At 35.0% G+C, this 27,157-nt stretch overlaps 1 protein-coding gene across 1 annotated transcript; it reads left to right on the top strand.

The window, feature by feature from the left end:
- Positions 1–11,198: 11,198 nt before the first annotated feature.
- On the top strand, positions 11,199–26,955 carry LOC141659237 (uncharacterized). The gene is made up of 28 exons (XM_074466028.1): positions 11,199–11,792; positions 12,248–12,296; positions 15,209–15,284; positions 16,128–16,192; positions 16,311–16,355; positions 16,442–16,542; positions 16,629–16,770; positions 17,289–17,350; positions 17,425–17,498; positions 17,592–17,662; positions 18,278–18,365; positions 18,489–18,561; positions 18,648–18,743; positions 19,310–19,418; positions 19,915–20,008; positions 20,103–20,186; positions 20,291–20,447; positions 20,640–20,833; positions 21,493–21,537; positions 22,465–22,493; positions 22,845–22,966; positions 23,910–23,957; positions 24,241–24,365; positions 24,466–24,692; positions 25,069–25,981; positions 26,110–26,166; positions 26,519–26,716; positions 26,788–26,955. The coding sequence occupies exons 1-28, from the start codon at positions 11,459–11,461 to the stop codon at positions 26,830–26,832; spliced, it is 3,723 nt and encodes a 1,240-aa protein (XP_074322129.1). The 5' UTR covers positions 11,199–11,458; the 3' UTR covers positions 26,833–26,955.
- The last annotated feature ends 202 nt before the right edge of the window (positions 26,956–27,157 follow it).

Here is a 27,157-nt window from a genome sequence, read left to right as displayed (position 1 = left end):
GTACACATGGCACTCCCAGTATTATTTTCGAAGTGGGTGATTCTTCATATGCAGTCACTCCTGGTACAACCTCAGTATCTACTGTGAAGCCTTCATCTTCCAAACCTAAGAGGACAAAGACTGTTCCTCAAACACCTCAAAAGAGAAGGAGGATTGCCTTGAGAGATAAATCTGATATTGAGGAACAGGTTCCTTCTTTAGAACCTGTTATTGATGAAGCTGAGAAAGAGACTTCTCAGAAGGATTCTGGAATTGGGGGATCTAGGCTTCTCAAGAGGCTTAGAAGAATGACAGTTCCTGAAACTCCCAAGGAATCCAAATCTACAAAGAGATACAAGAAACAGAGGGCAAATAGGTCAGTTTCAGATGATGAAGAGGAAGCAACTAAGGAAGGGGATCAGGAATCTCTGATCTCACAAGAAAAGGAATTTGCTAAAGTCACTTCTTCTCCATCAACTCCATCTCAGGAAGCTGTTTCTGAAAAGGCCAACACACCATCTGTATCTCCTGTTGATCCAGGCACAAGTGCTGCTATTTGTTAGGTCCCAATGTGTTTGTAGAAGGGGGGGTTGAATACAAACAGTACCGAATAATCGAATTAAATGCGGAATAAAAAATGTGAAACAAAATTCAAGTTAAATAAAAATATTATTAAACTTGAAAGGTGTTACAACAACTGTATCGATTACAAGGAATTAATCTCAAATTAATTATCACAAATCTAGAATAAATTCGACATGAACTTTTTCTATTTTTGTAATAAAAAGATTCAAATGCTAAACGCAATTTGAGATTAAGTTCTAGGGATTTTGATCCGCTAGATTGTTACACAAGAACAAGATAAATAATTCTAGTGGTTTGGATTTAACATTAACAAACTAGAAATTGATCTTGAATTTCTGCAGAGAAGATGATTTTATATTTCAAGGCGGCTGCTCTTTTGTTCTTGACTTGTGTGTTGGATGATTAAAAATGATATGCTGCTTCTCTGCTTCTATTTAAATCAACAAACGAATAGAATTGACTTGGCATGACAATCCTATAGCTGGCAAGACTTTCGGTGAGACAATTGAATGAACTAGCAAGACAATCTGAATGAACTAGCAAGACAATCAGAATGAACTAGCATGACAATCAGAATGAACTAGCAAGACAATCATCCTCCTAGAGTAACTTTCGGTATGACAATGGAAAATGGCCTAGCATGACAATCGGTATGACAATCCTGATTGTCATGCTAGTTCATTTTCAATTGTCTTGCTGATTTAATGCTTGAATTTAATCCAATTAAACTTCTGAAAATTCCTAAAATTCCTAGAATTAATTCAGAATTAATTAATCAATTAATTCAATTAATAAATAAATTATTCTTCGCAGATATAATTTATTTTCTTAATTAAATTAGATGACTTAATTAATTAATAGAGAATTAATTCTAGTCTTGAGCAGCAACCATTCTTCTGCAAATCTTCTGAAAATCACTGAAAATTATGAATCAATTCCACCACTTCAACGCTGACACTCGATGTACTGTCTGGTTCATGAGTGACTAACTTCCGTGACGTTTCTTCATGTCTTGACTTTGACACTTTGATTTTCTTCAGATTAAATCCTTGTAATTTATTGATACCCTGACGAGATCTCTGTCACTTGATTAAATCCACGATCTTGATTTATATCACTGAGGCATGATCAACTTCTTGAACTTCTTCCAGTGAATTACCTCCTCAAGTCTGTAGATGAACCTTGTTTCTGAATCCTTTGACAGATATTATTTTGCGAGATCTCTCTGACGGTCGATCCACTATTTACTTATTACATTCTTATTTGAGTTGAGTTGAATCCTCGAATATACAAATAGGTCTATGACATATGACTTACAATCTCCCCCTATTTGTTTGTTAGACAATAACACACAAATACCTAGAGGATAACTCAACTAACAAATAAGAAAAAGATATAAACATACATGCAAAGTAAATAGCAGAAAAGTTCTGGACTAGATTTAACATTTTCCAGATTCCAAGTAGATGTTCCTCTAGACTGAACATATCTTCAAGTAGTTTCATCTTCTTTTGTACAACCACATTTCCTGTTGAGAAGCACATATCTCTCTTGCTTCTCCCCCTATGAGAATCAACTGATTAAAGAAGATCACCTTCGTTTTACCACCTCTCCCGTACAATAGGATCCGCAGATAAAAGCCAATGGTACTCCCCTTTTGAAAACAGCTTCTCCCCTTACTTAGAAAATCACCTTGTGTTTACCACCTCTCCCGTACAATAGGATCCGTAGTTACAAACAACAATGGTGTGGTGTAGTGTACATTTTTAGGATCTTTTTCTTACTCCCTGCTATTTCTCCCCCTTAGTTGAGGAATCCTCCAAACTTTTACTTAAGCTTTTATCTCCCCCTTAAAGAAGGAATGTATGCCGTCGTCTGAAGAAGTTCTCATATTTCACTTGGTTGGAAAAGAAATAACAAGTAGTTTCTCTTTCTTCCTCACTGTGAGTGTGTGATTCTGTTTAGTGTACCTCACATGTGTTTCACTCTTCTCTCCACTCGTGTTTACACTCATTCTCACAAGTGTATCACTCTTCTCTCATAGCTCCATAATCCAGCTATACCTGCAAGGAAAATCACCTTAGCCATCCTTAAGGAGGTCACAGGTGGTGCAATGGGAGTTCACAAATCCCCATCCTTGTTAAACTCGTCAGATGAATCTGAGTCATAATTTACAAGTTGCTAGTTTCCCTTTTAGGGTTCCAGATTTGAATTCTGGGAAGGTAAACAATGATCCAAAGAATTTAGCATAAAGATCAAAGTTCCCTTCTAATGTCTGTGAAGACATTTCCTTGTGACTTATCAGGTAATATCTGAATCATTGTCAACAAGTTGCCGATCTGCACCTATGTCAGATCCACTATCCGCAGATGCATCCAGGGGATTTAAGCCTGGGGAGGTAGACACTGACCACTGACATATGGCTTTTGGATCAGTATCCTCTCCTAACACCTGTAAAGGCAATTGGTCCACTAACGAACCTTGAACAATCGAATCTGACCTTAAAATGGTCGAAACTCTTGTTTCCGTCAACTCATCCTTTGTGTGTGTAACCTCTCCTTGTGCATCAAGAATTGATTATGTTTGAAGTGGTGACACTACATCGGATACCTTGGCCGACAGGCAAAATTCAATAGACTCACCCTGTTGAGAGAATGAATCTAGTAACTGTTTTTGTGCCTTTTCAGCCATTACATCTTTTTGAGAAGATGTATGGGGGCTAGCAGTTGTCTCGGTTTAAATACTACTCATCTATGTATGAGACAGAGCCACTGGGTTGACTACAGAACCTTCCTTATGTGGTGCACTAGGCACTATCTCCCTCACGCTCATTCATACTACATTTAGTGGTAAGAGAGTGTTGGTTGGTTCTGTTTTTGTGTTTGTCTTTACAGTCTGGGATAGACGTTGTGGGTTTTCAACCTCATGACTGTTAATGAAAGAAAGCCATTGGAGACTGAATCTGTAACACAGAATATATGGTAATAGAGAGAAAATGATTTACAATAGTGATTTCAAAAGATTTTACATGACATAAGAAATTACTAATGTAGAAAGAAGTTTGATTTTGTTTTTCAATATGAATGAGTTTTTGATAAAACATTGATCACTTAGGGTAAAGTCTAAGTAATTCTCATTCATGTCAAAAGCTTACAAATATCTGCAACATAATGTTAACAAGATATCATTGACCGATACTTGTCAAGTACTTTAGATACTAATTGTTATGTTGCATTAATAATATACCACTGCACATATAAAACAATATGATTGTGCTTAGTGATAAAATAGTTATAAATATGACGACTCTACTAGTTCATATAAAATTATAACTTCTGTTAGAGTGCCATACCATGTCGTTGACGATTGCTTGAGCAGTATACTAGTTCATACCAACCTGAATTGAGATTGTGAAGAAGAGATTGCATAGTCCAATAGATCTGCAACTGCAAAGTCCATGAACTGTGGTGCACTGACTTCCTCTTTTGACTCACCAATCAGGAGTACACTTGTACACATCTTACTAGAGTACAATTCCAAGTGTAATGTGCAGCAAGTGCCTGATATGTCGTAATATTCTCAAGTCTCGTCACTGGTGCTATATGTTAGATACTGCTTCCTGATAATAACCTAGCACAATATACAAAATTACAATGATAACATTCCCAGCTTGCAAACAGCCATATCCCTCAGATAAACCTTTGCTGTTATCTCCAAAGGTAACCAGGGGGCCAGCTTTCTCAATCCACATTTGATAGCAGGGCTCTATCTCCGGTCATATATCTTGATGATCCACTGTCAAGAATCCACACTACCGGTTATACTTGTTTAATGCCCTGCACTACAAATGGATTAGACCTTCTTCGGAACCCAAACTTGGTTGGGCCCGGCATACTTGTAGAACTGTCCTTTATCAGGCAAAACAACATTTTTAATTTTAATTGTCTCAACTTTCTCAATGACTGAACATTTGACCTTGTAAACAGCCTTAACAAATTTCTGTTTAAGCTTAGGCACAAATGTCTCCTTTCTAGCCTTAGAAGGACTAGCAGTCTTAGACCTATCATGCTTCTTGTTATTCACATGCTGACGAGGAGTAGTCTTATCATTAGACACATGCTTACCATTAAAATAAGCATACATCATATTAAAAGCACAAGACATACAATTAGCAACACCACATGCTTTATGAGAGTGATTAACAGCAGGCAATTTATGCATGGTAGACATGGCATTATTGTTATCCAACTCATGTGTGTCTGAGTTAGTCTCAGTTGCTTTCACAACTTTGACTGGAACTTTCGACTCACTTGACTTGGAAACAATCTTCTCATTAGCATGATCCTCAGCACGTATTTCTTCTTGAATAATAGAAGAGGTCGCATCAAATGGTTCAGCAATTGATGCTTTATAGAGGGGTTCATCAACACCCTTAAGCACATGTGGTACTTCCCTCCCTTTAGCACATACATGAGGAGGGGAGTTTATGCCTAATTCTCCAATAGCAGCATTGTAATCATAACCTATTCCAGATGTTTGATTAACAGCTTGCTTACTGTAGAACTCTTTAGCCTTCGAACAAGAATTGAAGTAGGCTCTAACCTTAGTCTCAAGACCGGTGATCTTGTCTTTGAGAATAGTTTCGAGTTTTCTATAACAGTCAACTCTATTCTCTAGAAAAGATACCTGTTCTTTTAATTTGTCTTGATTAATGTGCACAAGTCTTAATTCATTGACCTCTTTCTCAAGGTCTGTGATCTGTAAACTTAACAGTTCATTATCACGACGTGCACAATCTAAGTTACCTCTTAGATGATAAACCATTTCAGCATCAGAAAGTTTTACCTCTATTCTTGACGATGAAGCTTTTCCATCAATAGCCATAAGAGCAAGATTTCCTTCATCTTCATCTTCACTGTCATTATCATCCCAGCTTCTTCCCTTTGCCAGATAAGCCCTTTCAGAGTTCTTTCTTACTTGCTTTGGCTTTCTACATTCTGTGGCAAAGTGTCCCAACTCATTGCAGTTATAGCATCTAATGGTGCTCCGATCAACCATCCCTGTTTTGTATCCACCACTGCTGGTGTTAGAGGATGAAGATCCACCTTTCTGGAATTTGTTGTAGTTGGACTTGTACTTAAGCTTGGGATTCCTCTTGAATCTGACATGGGAGAATCTCTTGACAATTTGGGCCATTGACTCGTCTTCCAATTGCTCCAGCTCTTCCAAGGAATAAAATCATCACTTGATTGATTTGTAGTAGGAGGATCATATTCTGCTACTAACTCATTTTCCTCACCCTTGGAAAACTGTACCATTCTTTCTAACTGTTGAGATTGTTGTTGTTGTTGACCTTCAGCTACAAGTGCATTAGATGTGCTGACCATTCTATCCTTCCCGTAGACTTCCTTCTGTTGAATCTGCTCCAACTCATAAGTTTTTAACACTCCATAGAGCCTGTCCAAAGAAATCTCACTCAGATCTCTAGCTTCTCTAATGGCAGTGATTCTATGTTCAAGATGAGCTGGCAGTGTTAAAAGGAACTTTTTGTTGACCTCCCTGATTGAATAATACTTTCCATTGATGTTCAGGTTGTTGATCAACGCATTGTACCTCTCAAACACTTCAGTAATTCCTTCTCCTGGATTTGATTTGAAATGTTCATATTCAGAGGTTAGGATTTCCAACTTGTTCTCTCTAACTTCCTCTGTGCCTTCATTAATTACCTCAATAGTTTCCCACATGTGTTTAGAATTTTTACAGTTCATCACATGTCTGTTCATCAAGGGATCAAGGGAATCAATTAATATTAATTGAAGGCTGGCATCCAAGGAGGCTTCTTCCTTCTCAGCAGGAGTAAAATCTTCAGGCTCTTTTGGATAGGTTCTAGCTTCAGTAGTCACCACACCATCTATTATTACCTCCGGTTCAATAACCATCGGAGTTTTTATACCCTTCTTTAACAAGTTTGAATATTTGGGATTTGCAACTTGTAAAAATAATAGCATCTTCTTCTTCCACATGATATAATTCTCTTTATCAAATTGTGGAATTTTAACGGTTCCAACTTTATGTGAAGTCATTATGAATTTTTGAATAAATAAAAATTCAAGGAGTTGAAAAATCACAAAAGTCTAGGATCTTGATTTGTTCGTTAATCAGAAGGCTCTGATACCAATTGTTAGGTCCCAATGTGTTTGTAGAAGGGGGGGTTGAATACAAACAGTACCGAATAATCGAATTAAATGCGGAATAAAAAATGTGAAACAAAATTCAAGTTAAATAAAAATATTATTAAACTTGAAAGGTGTTACAACAACTGTATCGATTACAAGGAATTAATCTCAAATTAATTATCACAAATCTAGAATAAATTCGACATGAACTTTTTCTATTTTTGTAATAAAAAGATTCAAATGCTAAACGCAATTTGAGATTAAGTTCTAGGGATTTTGATCCGCTAGATTGTTACACAAGAACAAGATAAATAATTCTAGTGGTTTGGATTTAACATTAACAAACTAGAAATTGATCTTGAATTTCTGCAGAGAAGATGATTTTATATTTCAAGGCGGCTGCTCTTTTGTTCTTGACTTGTGTGTTGGATGATTAAAAATGATATGCTGCTTCTCTGCTTCTATTTAAATCAACAAACGAATAGAATTGACTTGGCATGACAATCCTATAGCTGGCAAGACTTTCGGTGAGACAATTGAATGAACTAGCAAGACAATCTGAATGAACTAGCAAGACAATCAGAATGAACTAGCATGACAATCAGAATGAACTAGCAAGACAATCATCCTCCTAGAGTAACTTTCGGTATGACAATGGAAAATGGCCTAGCATGACAATCGGTATGACAATCCTGATTGTCATGCTAGTTCATTTTCAATTGTCTTGCTGATTTAATGCTTGAATTTAATCCAATTAAACTTCTGAAAATTCCTAAAATTCCTAGAATTAATTCAGAATTAATTAATCAATTAATTCAATTAATAAATAAATTATTCTTCGCAGATATAATTTATTTTCTTAATTAAATTAGATGACTTAATTAATTAATAGAGAATTAATTCTAGTCTTGAGCAGCAACCATTCTTCTGCAAATCTTCTGAAAATCACTGAAAATTATGAATCAATTCCACCACTTCAACGCTGACACTCGATGTACTGTCTGGTTCATGAGTGACTAACTTCCGTGACGTTTCTTCATGTCTTGACTTTGACACTTTGATTTTCTTCAGATTAAATCCTTGTAATTTATTGATACCCTGACGAGATCTCTGTCACTTGATTAAATCCACGATCTTGATTTATATCACTGAGGCATGATCAACTTCTTGAACTTCTTCCAGTGAATTACCTCCTCAAGTCTGTAGATGAACCTTGTTTCTGAATCCTTTGACAGATATTATTTTGCGAGATCTCTCTGACGGTCGATCCACTATTTACTTATTACATTCTTATTTGAGTTGAGTTGAATCCTCGAATATACAAATAGGTCTATGACATATGACTTACACTATTGATGTTCAAAACTTGGTTGTGCCTGAAGTAAGTCTTTTAGAAGCTCCAACATCAAATAATCCATCAACAACACCTGTTACTGATGTTGTTCAAACTCCAGAGTTATCTACTACACCTTCTCTGCATTTAAATGCTGATGATCAGAATATAGGTGAGCATCAGGATATGGCTGTTGATCAGAACTTTGCACCAGATCAGCAATTAGAGGATGCTGAAGCCTCCCTTGCTACTCACACTATTGTTTTATCAGAAGATACTGATTCTGTAAGTTCTGATGCTGCAAATGCTGGAGATACTGGTGATGCTGCTCCAAATGCAGATGCTGATGTAACAGGTCCTTCAGGACATACTCCTCAACAAATTACTCTTAAGTCTGAACTTGTTAAGAAGTTTGTTACCAGAGAAGCACCAGTGCCTTGGAGTGAAACTCCTGCAGGACAGGAGTGGACTAAGGAATGGAACTCAGTCACCTGTGTTCCAACTGCACGGTAATCTGGCTGAGCATTTGACGAAAGCTGATGTGAAGTTACATACTGATGATTTCAAAACACAGCTTAGAGTCACTGTATTGAGTACTAAACATTTACAAGGTCTTCATTCCAATACTCATGCAAAGTTACATCTCTTAAGGGAAGAATTAATGAAGCAAGAACAAGTTCACAAGATTGATAAGAAAAAGTTCTTCCAACCTACCTTTGACAGGATTGCTTATATTGAGAAGACTCAAGAAACACAACAAGCTCAGATTGATGATATTCTGAAAAATCAAGTTTCTCAGCAATCTCAACTTACTGAAATCCAAGCCTCAGTGGAATTGCTTGTCTCTCTTCTACTACCTGCTGATGCCAAAAAGGGGGAGAAAGTAATTAAGTCCAAATGCAAGCCTGACAAAACACTGAAAGGAAAGGATGATGGCAAGGATGATCAAGGAAGCTCTGGAATGGGTAGAGGTCATAGTCAAGGTAGAGGTTTCACATCAAGAGAAGTTGAAATCACAAGTCACAGGACAAGTTCTGATACTGAGAAAAGAATTAGTTCTGCTACTGGTAAAAGGATAAGTTCTGATGAACTTTTAGATCTTGATGAAGAAATGTCAAGACAGTTATTTCTTCAGGAAAATCCAGGAATGGACTTGGAGAGTTTAATGGAAGAAGAAGCCAGACTTAAATTAGAGAAAGTCACATCTAAATCTGAAGCTTCTGGTAAAAAGACACTTCTAAAACTCAAAGGCATTGTGATAAAAGAAAGGACAATTGCTGAAGCAACATTGGCTAAATCACAACCGCAGATAGATCCAAGATCCAAGGGTAAAGAAAAGGTTGGTGAACCTATCAAGATTTATGTGCCTCCTGAGGATGAAGAAATTACTGATGAAAAGGATGATCTTGCTCTGACTTCAAGAAAGTTCTTAAAACAACCTCTGACATGGCTCAAGTTGTTCAGAGTCAAGATAAAGTAAGTTCTGATATTTTAAAGAAGCAAGTAACCTCTGACACAGTTCAAGTTAACTTGATATTAGAAGATAGACCAAATACACTCCTACTAGGTTTCACTAAAGCAAAACAGACTCAACCTTTGAAGACTGCTGCAAGTGGTTTTGAAGCAAGAGTAGTTACTGGAAAGGAAGCAAGAGATAAAACTGGATTGGGAAGTGCTGATGAAAGAAGAATACATAACACTACCAATGATCCAACTTCCTTGAGTGAACCAGGTATTAGAGCAACTCCTGAGAGATTGAATCAACTGGAATCTGTACAAATGGTTTACCATACCTACTTGAAAGAATACATCTTGTTGTATTTAATGACAGATGGTAGGGTTTATCATATAAGGCAAAATGCCATTCCATTGAAGTATTTTGAAGAATTTGAGCATGTACTATTCTTACTTCAAGTGGATGACAGATTGACAGGAACTGCTGCAAACTATTTGAAGGATCAGATTCAGAGACAGAAAAGGCTTTATTCTGTTAAGTCTGACAGCACATATGTTCCAAAGTACAGAGATCACAAGGGTGATATAGTTGAAATGAAGCCCAACACTGCTAAGATTATAACTACCTTTCTAGGGTACAGGGCTGTGGAATTCAATCTTGAGTCTGATAAAGCTTATTTGATCAGACTGGATCAGGATATAAGAAAAGCAAAGATTAATGATCTCAGGGCTGCAATCTTTCAAATTGGTGAAGATACTGCAGAGCTTAAAGATGCTAAAAGGAGGATGATTGATGAACTTAGATATGCTGAGAGATGTTTGTTGAAGAACTGTCTCAGAACAACTCCTGACATCAGAGAGATCAGAAGATGAAGTCAAGTCGAAGATCTACAACTGCAAAAATTCTGATATTTGTACAGACTGAAGTTGTTATCAGAAGTTAAATATTGGTAAAGCTTTAAGGACTGTAAGTTGTAGTTATCTAGTCTAATTCTCATGCATTTGTACTTAATGTTTTTGACATCATCAAATATCTGTTAAACTTGTATATTATGCTAATTTACAAGGTGGGGGAGATTGTTAGATATATTTGATAATGTCATGGCTGATATGATTTATGTTTAGTTTTCAGATCTTACTTAACAGGAAAAATCAGTACTTAACTGGGAATCAGTACTTATACTGGAAGTCAGGACTTAAGGATATCAGTACTTATATTATCAGGAGATAATCATCAGAAGTTGGATATCAGAACTTAAGTGCTGAAGGACGATCAGATAAGGACAGTAGCTGATTAAAGGAAAGAAGATCGAGATAAACATAAGAAGAGATATGCATGAAGAAGGAGTTCCGTGAAGAATGGAATACTTGGAAGAAAAGATATCTGATTGATATATTTTAGGAAGCAGAATTATATTTCATATCAATTAACGATTATCTTGTAACTGTGTAGTATATAAACACAGACATAGGGTTTACACTATAAGTGTTATAATATTCGAGAAAATTATTCATTGTAACCCTAGCAGCTCTCGTGATATTTGTTCATCACTGAGAGGTAACAGTTCCATAATGTAACAGAGTTTATTGTTTCAATAAAGTTTGTTTTCTGTTACTTAAGATATTAAAGTTCGATTTGATTGTATTTTACACTGTATTCACCCCCTCTACAGTGTGTGACCTAACATTAATATCCAAACCCAAATCCTAATTCAAAAAATCGGGTTCTGTAAATTCAAAATTTCGAACTTCGGATCGGGTATCCGTCTGATCGGATTATTTTGCTATCCTGACCTAAGCAAAATTTGGTAGAAAACCCAATTCCCGCGGAAACACATCCCTCAAACCCCGCCTAATTCAATTCTAATAAATCAACCTCACCCCCCTACAAAATCAACCTCTCTGTACTCATTCTGCCCCCCAAAAAAAAATGGTTTCTAAAGAATCACTACACCCAAACCCTAGGTGTAAAAACGTGCTTAACCTGGTTGGCATTCCGGTTGAGTTTCCGTACAAGCCATATGGATCACAACTGTCTTATATGAGTAGAGTCATTTCCACTCTTGATCGGGCTCAACGAGACGGTCACTGTCATGCTTTGCTAGAGTCTCCTACTGGTACCGGAAAATCTTTGTCCCTGCTTTGCTCCGCTCTTGCCTGGCAAAATCATTGCCAGTCTAAACTCGATGCCTCTATTTCCACACCCGCCTCTGCTGATCCCATTGGTCACGGTGGGGGTTTCATTCCTCATATCGACCTCTTGGGTACCATAACTATCACCTCCTTTTTTTTATTATTTGTGTTTATTTTCAATTTCATCTTGCTTTTGGATTATTGTTTTGTAATTTCTAAGAGTTTTCAGTTTATAGATGCTACGGTTTATGTTGCGGATTGTAATCTTCTACTGTTGGGTAAAGTGTTTGATATGGTAATTGGTTGCTACCTTTATGTTTTGTTTGCCTAGAAGGAATGTAAATAAACGATTACAAACAATAATTGAAGGCTGGAGACAAAAATGAGCAAAGATTAGATATAGTAATTCTTACTACTTTCGGAATATTGATATTATATTTTCACAATACTCTATATTTCATTCTGTTTATATGTTATTTTATGCCTGCTGATCAAATGTAGCATACTAGTTTCATATTCTTGTTCCTCAGAGCAATTTATTTGTCAGTTTTTAATGTAGGTTAATAATTGTTTGGTTGCATTGCAGGGAACTCAGATGCAACTCCCAAGAAAGCCCCTAAGATATTTTATGCCTCGTAAGATTTATCAAACACTGGATTAACTATACTTTAAAAAGTTCTGCTTTATTCTGTATAATGCTTTAACCAAGGCATTTTTCTTTGACCCTAAAAATATAACAGCTCTATTTTGACAGTAATTTGCCTAATTGTTGATACATGTTGACAAACCTATTATCATTTGAGTTGAAAACATAGTGGCAATAGTAAAATACTAAGAAATTTTTGGCAGTTTATATAGGAGAGTAAACAAAGGAAGTTGTGGCATGTATATATATATTTAAGTAGTATATAGAACCCTCACTATCCGTGGTAAGCTTCTTTTCCATTAGTAGAAAAAGGGATAACGATCAGGGACCGATTTTGAATTAACTTGTAAATACTCAGTAACACACTTTTCTTATAAGATCCATCAATTTTAAAGTCCAACTTTATTATATTATTTTCATATTGTCTAAAACTAATGGGTTTCTTTTATTTTTCTAGACAACATGTATAAATGGTAGAAATATGGGACAATATGTATTTGTATTAAATAGTATATCTCCTACAAAATAACTGATTAGTATAATTTATAGTGTTAGTAATTGTTTCAAATTCTTTTTAGAAAAAGAAGTTATTCGAAAAATACATCTTAATCCGAGTACTCGGTTAGCTTGTAATGTTTTTTTTTCTCAAGCTGTTTTATGAACTTCTTGGCTTTATTTCATTTGGAAATTGATCGGGCAAAAGTGTCTTATTTTTGTATTTTGTGCAAAAAAGGACAACCGTATTTTGTACACAAAAAGTCTTCCAGAACATGATACTAAGTACATTTGTGTTATGTACCTAGAGATGCACAAAAGGCCCACCGGGCCGGGTTTTGACCGGGCCTTAAAAAGCTCGGGCTTTGACCGGGCCGGACTTTTTAGGCTTTGACTTTGACCGGGCCGGGCTTCCCGAAAATGTCAGAGCCCGTTTGGGTCCTGGAGGCGGGCCTAACCTGGCTTTTATTCGGGCCGGATCGGATCGGACCGGACTTTTTTCTAATTTAGATCGGATCGAGTTTTATAAGAGATTCCGAAGAATACATATGTTAGCAACTAGATTATCGTAAAAATGTATTAATTTACATGAAATATTTTATGAAAACATTACTTCGTTCAATACATTTAAGTTCGGCAAAAAATAAACATGTTTATAGAATAATATGTTTCATCATTGTTATCCAGATATATATAGTGTACTTATTATATCTTCTTTCGTTATTTATGTAACAAAGTATATAAATAATATTATCAATCACAAATATGTAAATATATATGTGTTTAAAGTATTATTTATATTTATAGTAAATGTGAATTTATAAACATATAAGAAAATATATTAGAATAATCAGATTTTAACTGGGCTTTTTTGGGCTTTTAATCGGGCCGGGCCGGGCCGAAGCCCGGGTTTTTAACCGGGCCGGACTTTGCTTAAAAATATAGGGGCCGTCGAGGCCCGAAGCCCGGGCCGGGACCGGGCCGGGCTTTGACCGGGCCGGGCTTGACCGGGTTTTGACCGGGCCGGGCTTGACCGGGTTTTGACCGGATCGGGCTGAGCCAGATTTTCGGGCCCGGGCTTTTTTGTGCATCTCTATATGTACCACACTAAAACCTGTTGTTTTTTTGTGTAATATATGCATACTATAAAAAAATAGTATGATATAATAAGAAATTTACTTTTATTAATATAATAGTTGTTTTTTTGGTTTTAAAAAAAGTTCTATCATATAATTATAATAAATACTGTTTTATTAAATATGTAGTGTTGAGTTTCTTATTAAAATAAAATTGAATATAGTAATATACAACTTATGAGATTCAAAACTTATTTTATTATTTGCACCTTTTTCGTTTCTAAATATCTGTTTGTATCTTTAACACTAATGATACAAAAGTCTAGTTTTAATATGTTGCTAACGTGATTCGTACCTTAAACCTTTGTAATTTATAAGTTGTATCTTTTAATAAAATAGTATATATGTGTACTTCCCTGTTGTTATCTTTGCTGTGCACAGGAAATCAAATTGTCAAATTTTTCATGTTGTGTACAAAATTGTCAGGTTTAATTGAAATAATCATGTTACCATCCTTTATGGTAGAATTAACCAGGATAGTATGAGCTTGTTTTATATTGCATTTTTACAATATTAAGCATGGAGAGGCTAGAATATCAAACCGCTCAAAAGAATCTTATTAACCAAAAAAAAATTTAGTCAGTAGGACCACACATAGGACCACACATGAGTAAGGTTACAACTAAGAATTAGGACCACAAATTAGGAAGGCGTAAGTTATTAGATGTCTATGTTGTGCCGTTGCATCACTTGATTTATATTTGTAAAATTTGGCCGCCATCCTTGATATTGAATCTTTATGCATTTTTAATTAATGTGGACGTGGTTGATTTTACTGGATAAATAGATATTGATTCTAGTTATTTAGTTATTTAAGATAGCAAGTGACTTGCAATGAGATAAATGTTGTCTTGATGTTCTGTCCTTGTTTCTATTACAATACTAATATAAGATCCCGTAAAGGAGTGAACTGTTACTTCTCATGGTATCAGAGTTCAGGCTAGCAGGGGACTAGCGGGGGGACTTTGGTTCGACTCCCTTTTGCCCCCAATATTTCTTACTATCCATGGACACGAAAGACAAATTAATGCCTCAAAGATTGAAATGGCTTTCCTACAACACTTTGAGATTTAGAGTGACTAATTTTTTAACAACTTCATCATATATACGGTTATGCAAACTTCTACTGTTTTATATAGCTGGAACAGCCAATTGACTCCAATAAAATCTATGGGAAGAAATTGTATAGATGAAATACAAACACTTAGACTGATTATTGAAAATTTGAGGCATTGATCTACCTTATTTACATTTTATTATTTATGTGTAGGAGGACTCATTCGCAAATTACTCAGGTTATTCGTGAATACAGGAAAACAACTTATCGAGTTCCCATGGCAGTCCTGGTAGGGATTGGTATCACTAGAGCTAAATATTTATTTTGCAGATATTATAAATTGAATATGTATGTATATATGCATTGCAATGAATTTCCACACACTTAGCTAGTGCCCATGACAGTTGTTGGAATTGGTGAAACTAGAGCTTTTTTTTTCTGTTGTATGACCTTCATTATATTGTCATATGACTGTTAGCCTTAATGAGAGTTACAATGCTGATTGCTATGCAAAACTATTGGTTCTAACAACATACACCTTTTAGGTAAATCCAAATACAGTTTTAAACATAAATTGATACATATGGTGTTACCAATGTATTGAAAAAAACTTGGCAATATACTTCTTTTATATGCAGGCATTGTTTGTATATATGACCGCTACACCACTGCCACCAAAATGTTGACGTGCGTGTGAATTCCCTTATTGTGTGGTTAAAGTTTTTCAATAGATGCAGATTATTGCATTCACGTGTGGTAATTCTTTAAAATATTATTTGCCTTAATGTGGATGTATGTAGTCCTTGACTCAACTGAATGTCCAATAGCAGTGACTACAGAAAACATTTACCTTTAATCTTTTACGAAATTGCAGTCCAAAAGTACAATAGTATAATAGAAAATTAGCCACACGAAAGGCAGATTTTTTCCTAAGAGGTAGTTTCCACACATTCCCTTGTCTTATTAAACATGTTATTGATTTGCTGAATGCAACAAATAGTTTAGATTTTGTATTGGTATCCTGAGTTTGTTTTTTTGTTTCCTTGTGAATTTCAAAGTATCAGTTATGCGCCTTCTTCCTTTCCTTTAGTATGATGATTGGAGTTGTTTATTGGTCTCCATTGGTCTCCAGGCATCACGGAAAAATTACTGTACAAATCAGCAATTCTGTGGGAGAGATAACATTGACGAGCAATGGTTCTTTTTTGGCCTCAAATATACCATTTCAGTTATATATATGCTGCTATTTCATTTTTGAATGTTCATGTAAATCTTTCTTTTTTGTTTATCAGTAAACCTTTTTTCTTGCTTTCAGTAAACTGCTTTTAAAGAATCGGAAAGTAGGATGCCCAGAATTCAAGTAAGTTGGTCTCTATATGTATTTAATATTTTGTTTTCTCTGTTTTTGTTTGTGCTGGAAGAGTTAATCAACTGATTCTCAAACAGAAATGTTCAGAGAGTCAAAGGCCATCCATCTCTTCGGAAAGGAGGTTGCAATGAAGTCCATGATGTTGAAGATCTTCTAAAAGTGGGACTAGCTGTTAAAGGTTCTTTCTTATATCATATATACTATGCAAAACCCAAGGTCAAAGACTTTATATTTATAACTAAAAATGTTGATTTCGTATTTCAGGTTGCTCATACTTTGCAGCACGTTCAATGGCACAAGATGCACAAATTGTATTCTGCCCGTACAATTATGTGATTAATCCAGTTATTAGAAGAGCAATGGAAGTGGATATTAGAGAAGCAATTGTCATTCTTGATGAAGCACAGTATGTGATTGTACACTCCTTGTTTCCCAATTAAATATATCTTAGATTCTAATTTTAATGGGCTATCACAAAACCATGTTACGCAGGCACTAACGATTGGCTTGTCTATATCTTTTTTGATAGAGCTAATCAAACATATTAGAGTCTTCGCGCAGTGCAAAGTAAATTTGGAATTCGTGAAATTAGTCTCCCAGGATCCTATATATTTTTGAAGGCACAGTGTCCTATATCTTATTCAGTAGCAAAGAGTACTTTCTTCTTAGTTATTAGTTTTTTATTTGAATAACTGTTATTTTATTTTTAAATGCAATGTGGGATAATTATTCTAATAATCAATGTTTATGCTGCTAATAGAGCATTATTATTAATGCACGTTTACCAGTTTATGAAATTTGCTTAAAGAAAATTAAAATGTGTTGCTTGAGAATTGGTAATTGAGTTCTGTGTTTACTTCAGCGACATTTATAGCTCTTTTTGTTCTATATTATGGTGGTCGACATAGTTTCACATTTTTGCAGCAACATAGAAGACATAACTCGTGATGCTGGTAGCTTCGAAGCCGAGGAAGATGCTTTACTTCGTAAGTGCAGGGTTGATAGAGTTTTTTTACCTTAAATTTTGTCCGTATCTCAACGTGGATTTACCTTTCAAAAGAACTGCAGAATGAACTAGGGCAACTCAGTCTCAATAATGAAATGACTTACCAACCATTGTATGAAACTATAGAGGTATATTATATGTTCTAGTTTTAACTATAAAAAATATTTATGCCTTACCTTATGTACAGTGCTTGTTGCTACATCACTCTTTACCTTTTGTAGAATATCATAAGTTGGATTTGTCGAAGAAAAAAATTCTTAGCAAAGCAAGGCTTTCAGCACTACTGCACAAGGTAATTAATTGCACTTGATCTGATTACCTTCTTTTAAGCATCCTTGATGTTAGTCCATGCTATTATTTTATTTGTCAGAATCCTTTAATTTTTATACCGTGCCTATGCCCTACAAGCAGTCTGTTATACCAGATATACTAGTGCTCTGCACAATACTTTTCCGTATATGCAGTTTGTCTTGCAAAAATATATAATATTTGTATTGTAAACTGCCTGTATTTAAAATAATAGATAAGGAGATGAAGCACGAAGAAAGTTATTGCACTGTTTATGTTTCACCTGATGTTTTGTACAGTTTCACTATTGTTCGAACAATTAATTGATTTTATGAGTTTATATTTTTACTTGGTTCTTTTTAACCAGTTATCTGAGCTAATATGTATGAATTTCCATCAATCTCATATTCTCCTCTTCGTATTTTAATTAGATAAATTAACTCAGTGATGATAACTATTCATTGCATTGTGTGCTGCTGCTAGTTTGGCATCGATGCATCTTTATTTAATTATGGCACTTCTCTTTTTCTTTTTTTTTTTGAATTCTAGTAGGACCAGAGATTAGTTCTTTTGTAGATATATCTGTTTCACTTTTATGCAATGCATGTTTTCTTTATAGTTGGACTGGGGAAGAGGCCTTAAGAGAGCTTCAAGAAGCTAGCATATCACAACAGTCTTTTCCAATATTGAAAAATTGTGTTGATGGGGTAATATTTTTATTTTATATTTCTTTGTTAAAGGCGGCAAACTGTATGCTTTTGTCATTTCCATTCTAGTTTTCATTGACTGTGCTACTAACTAGTATTATTTTGTTTGGTTGCTTTCTTAAGGCAATTCAAGATGCTTCTGATGCTGAAGAGGGTGTGCCTCATTTGAGTGGCATGTCTACTACGGTATTGGAAGGTATTTTTGAACTAGCATGTCTCTGATTGTAAATTAAGTTCTAGACTGTTAACTTTCTTTATTATAATATTTATTTCTGATGACAGGGTTATTTACGACACTTGGTTATTTCTACTCTGAAGATGGACTTCATATACATGATTACCAGCTTGTAGTACAGAATATTGTGAAGAAAGATTCTGGTACGTGTCTGATAGAGTCACTGTTGTAATTTCTTATTTTTTGTAACTTGTTAAAAGATAAAAGTTTTCCTAATGAAATCAGAAGAAGTAGTGTCTATTTATTTAAATATTACCGGCTTAAACTTATAGTTGTTGTTTTAAGCACCAGCTTGATTTTCTTTACCCTGCCTGACCTAGAACTTTTCGAAGAAGACTTCGGATTATTGTGCAGTATGAATAAATATTTGTTGTAAACCACAGTTTATACTTATGAATCGAATAATATGCATTATGACCTGCTTGACTCTCGTGAATAAAAACAGAAAGACAATTGTGTTACAAAGATTTATCAAATAACTTGAGTTCTCTCCTATTTGCTTTGATCTAATGTTTCGCATTTTACTGTTGTTTATATAATTACTTTTTTTTGACTAATTAGGCTTATATGCCTTACAATTGAGTATCTGTTTTAACAAATCTCGGGGGGAGCGAGAATCGAACCCAGAATCTGGGAAGACAAGAGATAAACCATTAGCACTTGAGCTATCTTATCGTGCTCATTTTATTACCTTTTTATTTTCTTGCAGGGAACTCTTCTGGGGACTGGACATGTTCTTTTGGTTTATGGTGCTTAAATCCAGCTGTTGTCTTCAAAGAAATTGCTGATCTTTCTATGTCAGTAATTCTAACGTCAGGGTAAGTATATGGTCCGAGTGTTTTCGACCTTGTGTATTGACTAGTTAAATCTTTTTGTCTTGAAATTTAACATGGTTTGTAAAATATGTAACAAGTTTGTACTGAATGATATTAGATTTGATTAAATCATATAATGCTGTCACAACATTAACCCTATTAGCATATTACTACATGGAAATATCTTTGTTAGGGTAAATCTGAGGATATTTTTGCCAATTAAAGGATTGATTCCACACTACTAAGGTTCTTTCCGAAATTTTCATTTATTATGCACTATTATTTCCTGGAAAATGTAGATGATGCACATTTCACCTCATACAGTTTCACCTTCTGGTGGAAGTCAATCTCCTTGACATCTAGACTGTTATTTATAAATACACACTTACATGTTGATATACACATCACACACACATTAAGTTTTGTTGTTGTACCTTTGTTTCCGTCCATAGCTTCACATGCTCTGATTATGTCCAACTTTTATAATTTCATTTGACAGTACTCTGTCACCAATGTCCTCCTTTTCGTCTGAACTTGGGGTTCAGTTTGGAACTTGTCTGGAAGCTCCGCATGTCATAGATGTTGAGTCACAGGTGTATATGACTATTATGTGATATGTTACAGTTTTGGTGGATTTTATTGCTTTTCTTTCAATGGGAATTTCATTTTGCATTTTTTCACTTGCAGTTGTGGGCTGCAGTTATTTCCAGCGGTCCAGGTAACTATCCACTGAATGCGAGCTACAAGACAGCAGACTCCTATGCTTTCCAGGTAGCATATCATTCCAAGCCTGATGTTTCTCGACTTCCTGTGATTGGCAATTTTCTTTATGGCACATTGATTAATTTTTACTATCTATTTTTTCATTTGTTAAGGATAAACTTGGCTCGTCTTTAGAAGAAATATGTAAAATCGTGCCAGCTGGTTGTTTGGTATTCTTTCCTAGCTATAAATTGATGGACAAACTTTCAAGCCGCTGGCAGGAAACTGGTCAATGGTCTAAACTAAATGCTCAAAAATCCCTTTTTGTTGGTAAGAATACGCTTTATTGGTTGTAGGGAATCATGTAATTAACTAAACTTGCTGCGGTAAATATAAATTGCATTAATGAGTGCTTCAGTAAGCAGTTATATGTATGCAACTTTTTAAGTCTTTCTATATGCTATAGTTTCTCTGTGTGAGTTCTTATATTTATTAGATGCTATATCATTCCTGTACTTGTAGAGCCGAGAGGAGGAAACCAAGATAATTTTGATGATACTTTAAAAGGTTATTATAATTCGATTCATCAAGGTGGTAGACGTGATGTTGGGAGAAAGAGAAAGGGCAAAAATTTGGGCACGAAAAACCTCAAAGTAAAAGACTCCACTGAGAAGTATAATAAAGGTGCTGCTTTTCTTGCTGTTTGTCGAGGAAAGGTATTATAATTTGTTGTAATATTTTTTCTGGCTTCTTAAGATGAATAACTGATAAATACCATAGATAAAGTCGATAAATATACTGAAGTTCTTTATATTAAGTAACCCTATTCTGCTTGTATTCCCTCAATCTAATTAAATTGTTTGTTGTTACTTGTTTGTGACAACTTAATTAAACTATGTCAATTTACATTTGAACTCCTATTGAGCTTGTGTTCACCACGTTCTCTTGAAAAGAAGGCCATTTGTGAAATATTGGTACAACATTAGTGCAATTTAACCTCTAAATATTCAAATTATATTATTGTATTCATCACATTATTAAAAGTATCTGTTTAAAGATGTAGGAATTCACAGCTGATAGTTCCAAAGCCATGAGAAACAGTAGAGGCCTAAATTTTTATTTGATTTTTTCGTACTAACCCTGTTCTTCATGCTCATGGATCATAATGACCTTTTGAAAAGCTTAGAATCAAAGATATTTATGTTTGCATCCTGATCAAGTCTTTATAATTCACTATGCACATCCAAGAGATAAATCTATGTACTATTGTTTGACTAGTAAAAAATAATATATAATATATCTATATATACTTGACCTCTATATTCTGAACCTGATCATAAATAGTTTATAACAAGTTGCAACATGCTTCCTGCAGGTCTCCGAAGGAATTGACTTTTCTGATGATAATGCCCGAGTTGTTGTATCCTTTAGTAGTCATTAATTGGACATGCTTAATATACATATATACATTCATTATAATATAAAATTGAATGAGATTACAATTATAAAGGTCAGTTTTTGCATCCAAATTTCACATATACACTAATTGTTAACTTGTGTCGGTGTTTTAAGTTGTTATTAAGCGGACATACTTGTGCTTATTATGTGCCAGCTTGATTGTTCCATCATTCCATGTACTTTAACTAGTGGACTACGTATCACCCTTATTGTTCAATTCAATTAATTATTATTTATTATTGTTGTAGTATTGTTTTTTCGGTTTTTCTAATATGTGCCCAAGGGCACACAATAAGCACCAACTCCCATGAGTTTGGTGCATTTTGATTGGTCCTCTAATCATAAATATTGATGGACCCCCCCTGCATTTACAACAACTCCACCAATAAAAATGCACCAAACTCATGGGAGTTCGTGCTTATTGTGTGTCCTTGGGCACACATTAGAAAAACCGTTGTTTTTTTATGTGTTCTGTAATATTAGGCAACGTATTTTCCTGCTCATGTTGATTTGATGCTGGAAGATGGGATTGCTCAAGCACGCACATTACAAGATTACTCATTTTCCCTTCAAGATATTATATATTTTTCTCTACACTTTTTAAAAAAAAGTGTAATTTCTATTTTATTTGCTCTTTATATATATATATGCAATCTATGATGGACTGCTCAGATATACATATTACCTTATATGTATGCGTATATTTACCACAAAGGATACTTTGCTTTTAACGTTCAGTTTTGATGGTGGAATAAAAACATACATCTACATTTAAGTCAACCCAGTGTGAATGAGCCAGATAGTTCTACTGTATTAGTGCTTAATGCTTCTGGTTCAATTTTAGAAAAATAAACTCCATTGATTTAGTGTTTTATCTTAACCAAGCCAGGTCATTGTTGGTATTCCATTCCCAAACGTGTAAGTATCTTTGCTTTCTTCTTAATATATACTCCCTCTCTAACAAGATGTTTTCGAGTCTTAATTCTATTTTGTCAGAATGACTACTTTTTCGGATTGAAACTTACATTTTCTTAAAAAATACAACTGATTGAGCTATATCACTACAAATTAAGAAAGTACAGATGTTAATCCTGATTGCAGTGTTTATGTAAGCCGTGGTTACATAAAATATGTTTATTATTAGTTCTGACCATAGAAGTTAGATTTGTGCAATCAATTTTGGGATGGAGGGATTGTCTGTACTTGTTATATTCAAAATAATTTACTGTTTAAATTATCCTCCTCTAAATAGTTATATCATTTTATCAGATTTGACATTCAAGTTGCACAAAAGAAAAAGTTCAATGACACATATAGATCATCCAAAAACCTTTTAACTGGGAATGAATGGTATTGTCAACAAGCCTTCCGAGCTCTTAATCAGGCTGCAGGTATATTTGCATCACTGAAAACTACATGACTGGTTTTTATTTATTCTTTTTGTTTTACTTTACATTCTTTGTTGGAAAAATATCTCCAGTCCAATTTCAACCATTAAGATCCAACTACAATATTATATCTTTAATATTTTAATTCCCTCCTGCCATAAATTTGTATCCATATCTATCTATCAGTTTCTTTTACCTTTTTTTTTAATTCTTTCCTTTTTCCTGAATGTTTCGTTTAATATGCACTAAGATTTTGGTCTTGGTGTTACATCTTGATTCCATACGTATTAAATTCAATTGCAGGAATCTGAAAGCTTTGTGTAAATAGCCTGCTAAAATATTCCTTTTATCCGGTGAAACACTAGCTTATGATTATATAATTACTTTACTATCACGTCACACTTTAATCACTCACGTCACACTTTAAGCAGGCTAGAAATCTAGGAATTGCTGTGCAGTGCCAGGAGGCGACTTCAAGTACATCACACGATAATATTTTGTCCTTAGTATCTTTTATTCACAGTAGATGATTGCCAAACCAACTTCCTCTTACGCAGAGTTATATTTCGAACTGACAAATTTTGTAAAGTCTGCATAATTGAGAAAAAAAACCCTGAATTTTACCTGAACAATAACATACATGGCTGGAAGCTAAAATAATTGGTCAGGGATAATATTCATACCCTAATTTTCATCATGGACAATCTGGTACTTTAAATCATTTCTAGATGCGAGAACAAGCTTTATCTGATAGTAGTATTCTAATTGTAATACACGCTACGGGCAAAACATATCCTGCCAAGGTTTCTATGTTTACCATATAGTGGACTTTATATGTACCCTTAGTCACTTGTACATCTTTTGTTGTTCGGTTCCCTTTTTCTTGTGATGCATTTTTGCAGTAGTGATTGTAATTATGTTCTCACTTACAGTTTGTTCTACACAGGCCGTTGTATACGACATAGGTTTGACTATGGAGCGATCATATTTATGGGTATTAATCCAACTTTGGTGAAGTTTTAACTCAATTATCAGTCAGTGATCTTGTGATCAATATGAACATTTGAATTTTAGAACTTCTATTACGTGCAGTTGTTTTAACCAGGGGCTTGATTTAATGATTTTTCACTAATCTTTATTTCTCATGTTTTTAAATTATGAAAAAACCTTCATAGGAAAGTTAATTGAAACTTTACCTATATTTTGGTTGATTTATTTCTAGCTCACTGCTTTACTTTCTTTGTTTTTCACGAATTAAATGGTCGCTTTACAACCAGATGAACGTTTTTGTGAAAAGAGAAATACTGCTTACATTTCAAAATGGTTAAGAAAATCAATCAGACAGTATGATGACTTTGACCATTCGATGGAGGGACTGCAATCCTTTTTCAAAGATATCAAGGTTCTGTGTGTGTGTATGTGGGGGTTTTTGTTTTATTTCTATATTTTATTACTACAAGTGTGACGCTTAAACAATTGTCTCTCACTGTTCATTCAAGCAGGAGCGGGTTGACAAGAATGCCGATGCATTGCATTGTACTGATGTTAAGATGAATAATGTTGGGTTAATGGGTACACATAAAGTATCTACCGAACACATAAAGAAGTTAAACAAGACTAACTGTTGCATGGAGGAAGTGCCGTGCAGTAACAAACTGCAAACAGTAAAAAGTGGACCAGTGCGACCCGGAGAAGTAATTGACCTAGAGTGTGACACAGAAAATGGAAGGTATTTGTTGAGCTCTTTATAGTCATAATGATGAAAAAAGTGTATAGCTGCAGCACTGGAACTTCAGCTGGTTTCTTATTTAGTGATATGATATGGCTTATTTATTAGCATCAAGCTGTTTTATATTATGGTGAAGAGTTTGTAATATTGATGATGGTGATGTGAACTAACTTTTTAATCTGGCTATTTATAACAAGGCCTCTAACTTAGTACGTAGATGATGGAACATGCTACAAGCGCTGCAAGACCAAAAATTACTCTCCCTTTTTAGGAAACTCTGAAATTGAAAACAGTGTGGAAGATAATTTTACTCCATTTGAAATGATTGATCAGAATCTTTTGCAGTCTCATATAGAAAGATAATTTTCTTATGCAGATGTCTTCAGTCTCCACATGTAGCTCAGTCTCCTGATGATCTTGATGTATGTATAGTCAAGGAAACCCCGGGGGTATATGGAAGTGACATTTTTGCTTCTCCTAAAGTTCTATTCAAAGATGGGTTTAATAGCTCAACTGTGCCTCAGCATTCTGCTGATTTGCCTGAACATTTAAACTTGCCTAATACTGGTAAATCTTTGTTGGTCACTCCTGAACGAATAGTGTCTACAATTGCAAATAGTGTCATGCCTGAGACAGAATCAGCAATGACTGCCAGTATCAATTCTCATATTCAGAAACGGAGAAAGTCAATGGGTTGTTCATCATTGTATGGGCACCATCAATCTGATACTCCTGAGCCTAGAACTCCAGTTGGTCACAGTTTCATTGAGAGCACAACAACAGCTGCATATGAAAACTGCCGTATTGATTGTTATTATGAAACTAATTGTCCAGGAAGTAGGTATGGGAGGTCCGTTGTTGATCAAGCACCTACACTAGAGAACTGTAGTTCATCAAGTGCATCGTCTGATCATATTACTCATATGAGACTGCAAATATTTTGTTCACTCTGCAAGAAGCCATTGGGTCTTCCTGAAAACAAATTTTACATTATGTGCTCAATAACCCCCTTGTCAAAAATTCACTTGGCCTCCCTGTGGAAAAAAATGCTGCAACCACCAGCAATCAATGGATCACCAGGTTTTCCTATCTTAATTTGTGATGTTTCATCAATAGATCAGCAACTTTTTAATGCAACTGTCGAAGGTGCTCCAGAGCAGGAAGTTTGGTGCAAAGAAGATGGTTGTGTATTTAAGACAATTTGCTGCCCTTTCTGCAGTCATCCAAATTCCTGTCTTGGTGTACAGGTGATGGCAACAGATGCATCAAACATTAGGTTACTCAACAAGGTAATATTCCAAAGCTTTGGGAACATAAAAGAAACCTTGTGATTTGCGAATGCATATTCTTGACTTTACTAAATTTCTGTGATTTACTTTTGAGTACATTATCTGATCTTGTTCACTTGTATGTGTAGATCTTATTTTGTCTTGATCGTTTGGAGATGAAGAATCTTGAAGATTCACATGTAAAGGCAAGTCTTGTAGAGGATCTCTTATGAAACATGTAGAGAAAGACTTTTGACAAAACATGCAAGGAAATTTCATCACTTCTTCATTAGCACTATATTTATTGAAATTACATAACAGTGAGAACTGAAGGAATTGTGAAATATGTTAAAAGTGTATATAAACCTCTTTCCTGTAATAGGTTCCTGTTTCAAATCTTAGAAAAGAATTTCTGCCTGTTCATATAGAGTTTCATATCTTCAGTTAGAAGCACAAGTGATGGGTATCGTTTGCTAGATTTTTATTATATCTTTTGTAACTCTGCTATTTACACTCTAAATAGATCGGAGAAACTTACATTGTTCAGCTCAATTTCAGGATTTCTCACCAGCTAGTGGCCGAAAGATCCAGTTTCAGGATTTGTCACCATCTAGTGGCCCGAAGATCCAGTTTCAGGATTTGTCGCCTTCTAGTGGCCCAAAGATTGATAGGAGTGCAGTCCTGGCTTCAATTGATAAATTCTCGTACTCCCCACAAATGAAGAACTCTGAAGGCTGGAGGACTACAAGATCGAAGGTTAACATCTAAAACTTTTATGGGTCTAATGTTATTTTTTAGAGGAGTCATTGTAATGCATAATCGTGCAGATGAGACTGCCAAGGAAGAGCTTGCATTCTACTACAGACGGTTGATTTAACTTGTGCAGCTGCATATTTTATGTGGATATTATGTATAAATGATTACTCATCGATCTTACAAGCCACAAGTATTAAAATAAAGATGATCAGCCATCTTCCGCAGGCATTTTGATGTGATATTTGATGCGGAAAGATAAGTATTGCTTACGAAGTTCAAGCGATCATTGGCTAACCTGATTCCTTTTACTTTGAATCTCAAAGAAACTGACAGCCATTTTGATGAGGAGCCACTTTGAGGCTATGTATAGCTCTTGTGGTGCTTGCAACATTAATGGAACCAACTACTCCATCAGGGAGAGTCACTTGGATGCTATGTGTT

The sequence above is a fragment of the Apium graveolens genome, chromosome 5 (genome assembly GCF_009905375.1).
Source record: "Apium graveolens cultivar Ventura chromosome 5, ASM990537v1, whole genome shotgun sequence".
Classification (NCBI taxonomy): Eukaryota; Viridiplantae; Streptophyta; class Magnoliopsida; order Apiales; family Apiaceae; genus Apium; species Apium graveolens.
The sequence above is the reverse complement of the archived record's forward strand: the minus strand, read 5'-3'. Positions and strand labels throughout refer to the sequence as shown.